Raw genomic sequence first — 6,389 nt, 5'->3', positions numbered from 1 at the left:
GAACATGATAAAACTGCAGTATCTGTGAGTATTCACAGATACTCACCAAAGTGCAGCCAAGAGGAACACGTACTTGAGCTTTAAAAGCTGATCGTAAGCCCAAAATGGGTCAAGGGTGAGGGGTAAACTTCCACGACCACAGACATAATTCTAACTTATGTTTCTTTAATAAAACACATTTTTACCAAAATACGCCAAATAGTATTGTTTATATTTTTTTAAATCATCTCTAGTAGCTGTTTATAAGAGTGCAATTCTCCCACGGACATTAGCATAACTATTAGTGTTGGGTTTGTCCTGATTCCTAAGAACTGGCCACATAAATGGAAGTAGTACTTCAGCACAAAAACTACTGCATTTTTCTTCACAAATGTTTGCAATTTCATCTGATTAAATGTTAAAAATATGACCAAACAAATGTTTCTTATGCCTGGTTTTCTTATTAACTTAAAAAAAATGTATATATATGAACTTGAAAAGAATCCCTTCAAGGCTGCAAAAAATAAATGCAAAACCTAACACATGAGATATGAATACATTTTTTTTGATTTGTTCATTCATATATCATACATATATATACAATCTCTGGTGTCAACAAAACACCTATCTAACTAGTAACATTTGTTTGGTTAATCTGCACATCACAGGAGCATCTCCACCGCCCTCGGTAGAGCGTGGAGGGAGGAGTGGAGGAGTGGAGGAGGGAGGAGGTAACTGATGTAGACAAGAAGATGGCGGAGCAGAAAGAAAAGGAGGAGGTGGTGAGAGTTGAGGAGGTAATAGATCAGGAGGTGGGGCTGACAGGAGGGGGGGGGGGGGTGCAGCGCCTCTTCTCTCCCTCCTCACCACTGGGCTGTGCTCCTTCTCAACGTTCTTCCTCTCCTCCTTATCTCTGTCATCCTCCTCATCTTCCAGCTTCTCCTCCTCCTCCTCTTCGTCATTCTGACGAAACAAGGCTTCCCATGATGCACTGCTTTCGTCTGTTAAAACACACACACACACACACACACTGCATGTGGACAGTCTTTGTCACCTTTCTTGTCCAGGTATACAGTATTTGTCACATGGTTCTGCATGGGTGGAACTTACTTGAGAGTACAGAGGATCCAGGCTCTTCATTGCTCTGGACCAGGGATGGGCAACTGGCGGCCTCGGGCCGCATGCGGCCCTCTTCCTCAATCTGTGCGGCCCGCGAGTCCATTTATAAAAATTATCATTTCATGTCACTTGAACCAGACCCCAGCTGTAATTCATTCTGTCAGCCGCTAGGCGAGCAGCCCCCTAGCGGCAGCTTGAACTGTGTGAACTACAGGCCGTTTTTTTCAAGCAAACCGCAATGAGAGGGGAATCTCCTTCTGGAGACTATTACCAGAGTCCCGATTTCCAATCCTCAGGGATTTTGCAATCTCAATGGCCAGCATGTTTGGGAGCGCTTACATCTGCCAGAGCAACTTCTCAATGATGAAGCACATCAAATCAAGAGAAAAAAACCGACTGACCGATGAGACACTCTTTCAGCTCATGCCAGCAGGAGAGGCCCCAAGTGTCTCATTAAGACAGAACAAAGAGATATGTTTTGGTTTTTGTAGCATAATTGTTTGAGACCCCATTGCACTGAAATAATATATGACTCAGGAAAGTGGATGTTTGTTTCTGTGTTAAGTTCACAGCTTAACCATGTTGAAATGTTGATTTTTCTTATGAAAATAGAAATGTTAAAAATGTTGGCCCACTAGGGAGCCTTGTCTGGGTCATGTGTTCTTGAGAGAGCCAACTCATCTGCAATTTTTGAAAATTGGTGTAATAAACTTTGATTGCCAGTATATATGTTGTTCTAGTTATTAAATTGGTTAGCTATAGCAGGTCAATTAAGTGACACGGTTATAATGGTGGAAGTGCATGTTGATATATCTGGCCCTCTGGTAGTGAGGTGAACATTTGTGTGGCCCTCCCTTTCATCAAAGCTGCCCATCCCTGCTCTGGACATTTTAACTGTCCTCATTTTTTTTTCAATGAGCAACTTAAAATTTGCTGTGTGTCATCGAAAACACCTACGGGATGAAATGTAATGATGGTGCGGATGTAAAGTCAAGACAATTTTGATCAAAACTGACCATGACCTGCCACACAGTTGTGATTCCATTTTTAGGAATCATGACAAACTTAGATTATTTCAGAATGTTGTGCTGAAACCGGTTACAAACAACCACACAAGCCCCTTTGTGTCCAAAGTCACATGAAGCTCATTCTCCAGATTTTTGCCAACATTCAAGTATAAAAGAGGTGAATTTCTCATGTTGAATGAAAAATGACTGTGCAGAAACAATGTCATCACTGTCTTTAGTTTCCAGGAGAGCTGAGTTGTGCTCAAGGTTTTGTTTCGTATGAAAATTGTTGTCTGCTGCCCGATAACTTTTCTTGTATAGCGTTCTATATCTTTTAATAGTACTTTTAACTTACATAAACACCACCGATTTCTCATTGAGTCTGACCGCTGTCTATTTTCCTGCTCTCAGAAGGTATGACCCTAACTGTCCGAAAATAATTACTTTCTTTTGAGTCTTATTGGATTTGTTGGCAAAATGTAAACAAGCCCCGCTACATAATGCCAACTGTACCATGTAAACTAAACAGTAACACATGGCAACCATAGATTTACCCCAAACAAGATTTTATTGTAAAAACTGGAACATGTTACAAACATGAGAAAATATTCTTGCATTGCAACCAAATGTTTTCTTTATGAAACATTTTATTTGAGACAACTTTACTGAACATTCATCAACCACTGAATCGATCAGTGCGCACATTTGATTCAAGCACAGTATTCGAGTTCACGACGACCGTCACCAGCTACAGTTTCACTCCATAACACAAGCACGTTGCTTTTATTAATAAAGGATCATCAACAGGCACAACCACAGTGGCAGCGACAGCGTTAAAGCAGGAGGGCTGCCCGATCGAACGATTGAGTGGTAGCACTTTCCCACGTTGCCGACTTTATCGACAGCTGTGAACTCCACAATCTGTGAGCAGCAGGATGCGTTGTAGTTCGCCTGGATGACGGCAGCTTCCAGGGAGGTGAACGAGAGCGTTCCATTGCCCTGTTGCAGGGAGATGCTCTCTATCCCGGTGCCGTTTCCGTCAGTGAGGTTGGCCACAAGCTCCCACTGGAAAGGTCCACATTGGGACACGTCTTGAGGGCAGTCGTCAGCCAGCACACTCACCACTTTACAAATAGGCTGAACAAAATCTGTTATCTGGACAGAGAAGAGAAAAAATGAAGGTGGGAAATGTACGCATTAATTGCAGCAAACTCAATAGATCTGCTGGATACATGGATAACTTTTGTGCATCTGTTCTGTGGCCAAATGTTCAACAGATGTAATCCAGGATGTCTGGTAACCTTCTTGACAACGGACAATCTCAGAACGACGTAATTGGAGTCGACACCGTCGGACGACTTGGCTTCCATTGTCAGAGTGACATCAGTGCCGGACGGTGTGCTGGCTGGTGGCGTAATTGTCAACGTGTCATTAGTGTATTTTCCAGTTGTCAAGCTGAGGCTGTCGAGAGAAGAGAGAAAAACAACCCTCCTTGATTATAGGAATTGTAATTGTAGGCAATCTACACATTTGATATATATATTTTTTTTACTTAAAAGATGTAAGGGGTGAGTAAAGCGTTTAGGTGCTGTAATATCACATGACCGACCCTTACCTTTACTCCAGTTGGTGGGTGGGGTTGCGCATGTTGCTGTAACTGTACATGTAACCTTTCCACAAAACACTTAAAATGACTGGGTTAAAAATTAACCCAGTGGGATCAATATAGCATTGACTCATTACCGCTTCAACTAGGTTGTAGTTCCGCTGGGTTGTTGGGGTTGTTTCTGTATTGGTGCTGGGTCACTTGATCGAAACAACCTCTTGTGTTTGGAGGTTCTATACTCACGGTTGCTACGCTAAGGCCATTTTTGTGTCAGTGCTGTATTGGCCCAATGTCAGGTCAGTTAAAACCCAGTGATTATAATGTGAACATTGGAGATTTGAAGAGATAGTTTGAAATTTTGGGTATTACACTTTTTCAATACCACTTCCAATATATATATATAGGCTTTAAACAAAGACTGGATGAGGGCTAGCTAGAAAAAGAAAAAGAAAAATACTTGTACAAGCATCTCTGAAGTTCACCTATTAACACATCATATCATGCTTGTTTATAGATTTAGAGGTGCTGGCATGCACCTTTTTTAGTGTCGGATAGAAGCTACACCAGATTTGTCCTCAGCAAAGCGAACCAGTTCTAGACCCATTTTTAAGGGGCAGACATTAGAATGGTATCTGTTTCTACTTCATCATGCATCCCCTGCAACACCCTGTCAATGTCGATAGAGACATAACAAAGGAATTATGTTTAGTAGATTCCTCTCACCTGCTTGGGTAGGACATGGGGAAGTCTTTGTCATTCTTGGCCACAATAGAGTAAAGACCACCAGAGCCCTGGGTCCTTACACTGAAGGGGATCTCAAAGGCATCTCCTGGCCTCACACTGCTGGCCACCACAGACTGGAGAGAAAAAATGGAAGAAAAGAACGAGGTCAAGAAACGTTAAGAAGAGCGATGTCATTCTACTCCTTCTACTAAAATGCATCTTTCAAATGTGTCAAAAACTCTTCTCTATGTGATTCTGTGATAAGCTGGAATTGTATCAGTTTTTAAATACAGTTTTCCTTTGATGGTTTCTGTCATCTATCCCCAAAATGTGCGTGAATTGCTGCACAGGAGAACGTGGAGAGACCGACCTGGAGGGTCACTTTGGAGACGGACATTGAGGTGGTCGACTGCCTCTGAAAGTAGCTGTTTGACACTTTGTCTTTTCCTCTCAGAATGACCAAGAACTCCCCGTCGGGCACCGCATCAACAGTCACCAGGATGTCTCCACTGCCCATGTCAGTCAATGAGCTGTTGCTCACAACCTCAGGACCAGACACAGTTACCAGGCTGATGTCTCCGACGGTCATCGAGGACGGACCTTTCTTACCCACCACTGAGAGCAGCAGGGTGGCCGGCTGGCCTGGGTTTCCAAGGGGCGAGATGCAGAGCAGGCAGGTAGGGAGAGAAAATGAGAACCAGAGAAAACATAATGTGGCTTTCAGCGGTTGATTGTTTCAAGAATAAACACTTACAAGGTTTTTATTAGGGGTGGTGCCAATTAATTGTCTGTCTGGCTGTAGGATTACACAAAACTACTCGACCGGTTTCAATGAAATGTTGTGGAGGCATGGCTCAAGGAAGAGCCCATTTAATCTTGGCGCGGATCTTTACCCTTATCTTTAGCCTTGTTGATACAAGGAACTAACTGCTTAGTTCCGGGGATGTGTCAGATTTACAAAATGTTTACTGGTCCCCAGTGCTGAGATATTAGTATCTGCATTTGCGTTGAACAAGCATGAACTGCTTTTTTTTGGTCAGTTATGAGCAGGCTGTAATTAACTGGCGGTAACGAATTCAGCTTTTCAAAATTGGTTTCAGCTAAATTAAGCCATTTGTAGACCTTAACTGTCTCACTGCATTTCTCAACTAGATGATGCTGTTGTATCATATAGGCTGCACAATGTCGTCAGCATCCTCGGATGTACTGTATGTACAGCAATTAACTAAACTTTAAATAGCTTTTTAATGTCTTGTAATCACATGAAGACTCATAGATAACAATATGCATATTTGATATTATGCTGGTAAGATATTCTTCAAACATCAAAATGTGCTCAAGGGTTAAACAAAAATGTACATTATGTAAAAATGTAATGCGGTTGTGACACAGTAAAATAGATTTGTTGCATGTTACCTGCTTTTGGACGCCCACTGAGTACTGCATAACCTGGGTGAGGTCCCTCGAACATTTCCACGAAGTTATAGATAAATGTGATAATACTCTGGCCTGGAAACACAAGCACATACAAATACAGATAAACCAGCAATCAGTCAACTTACCCAACCTGGACTTTGGACTGGAAGGAGCATCAGTATTCAAACTGTGCATGGACCGAGAGCAGGGGGAATAAATATGCTACTGATGAGAAACACTGTGTGCTAGACAATTGCAATTACAACAACAGTGCCTTTTGTACAGAACAGCCATGTGTAAATAACAAATATACAGCATCTGACCTGTGACCTTGACTGTGTATGGTTGGTCAGACTTCATGCTGATCTTCCAGGGACCCGACTGGTGGGCAGCATTGAGACGAATTCTCCTCAGGTTGCCGACTGTCTGAATGATCCCCAGTTTACCATTGGCCTCAGTGTTGCTCTGGCTCACACCTGGATTTGTTAAGCATACCTTATCAGTGAAAAAGATCTGTCGCGCCAATGTTCTCAGTGAGG

General features: G+C 42.4%; 1 protein-coding gene across 3 annotated transcripts in view; it reads right to left on the bottom strand.

Annotated features, from left to right (window-relative positions):
* Positions 1-2,654: 2,654 nt before the first annotated feature.
* Positions 2,655-6,389, bottom strand: part of vwa11 (von Willebrand factor A domain containing 11) — a 26,407-nt gene continuing 22,672 nt past the window's right edge. For all 3 annotated transcript variants that reach the window (XM_035637024.2, XM_035637025.2, XM_035637026.2), the window contains 6 exons: positions 6,174-6,326; positions 5,851-5,943; positions 4,805-5,076; positions 4,435-4,568; positions 3,407-3,566; positions 2,655-3,260 (listed from right to left, as the gene is read on the bottom strand). In XM_035637024.2, coding sequence (XP_035492917.2) covers positions 2,892-3,260; positions 3,407-3,566; positions 4,435-4,568; positions 4,805-5,076; positions 5,851-5,943; positions 6,174-6,326 — 1,181 coding nt within the window. In that variant the 3' untranslated portion in view covers positions 2,655-2,891. The remainder of the gene's footprint in view (positions 3,261-3,406; positions 3,567-4,434; positions 4,569-4,804; positions 5,077-5,850; positions 5,944-6,173; positions 6,327-6,389) is intronic.

The sequence above is a fragment of the Scophthalmus maximus genome, chromosome 8 (genome assembly GCF_022379125.1).
Source record: "Scophthalmus maximus strain ysfricsl-2021 chromosome 8, ASM2237912v1, whole genome shotgun sequence".
Classification (NCBI taxonomy): Eukaryota; Metazoa; Chordata; class Actinopteri; order Pleuronectiformes; family Scophthalmidae; genus Scophthalmus; species Scophthalmus maximus.
Note: the sequence above shows the minus strand (reverse complement) of the source record. Positions and strands in the feature narration are given on the sequence as shown.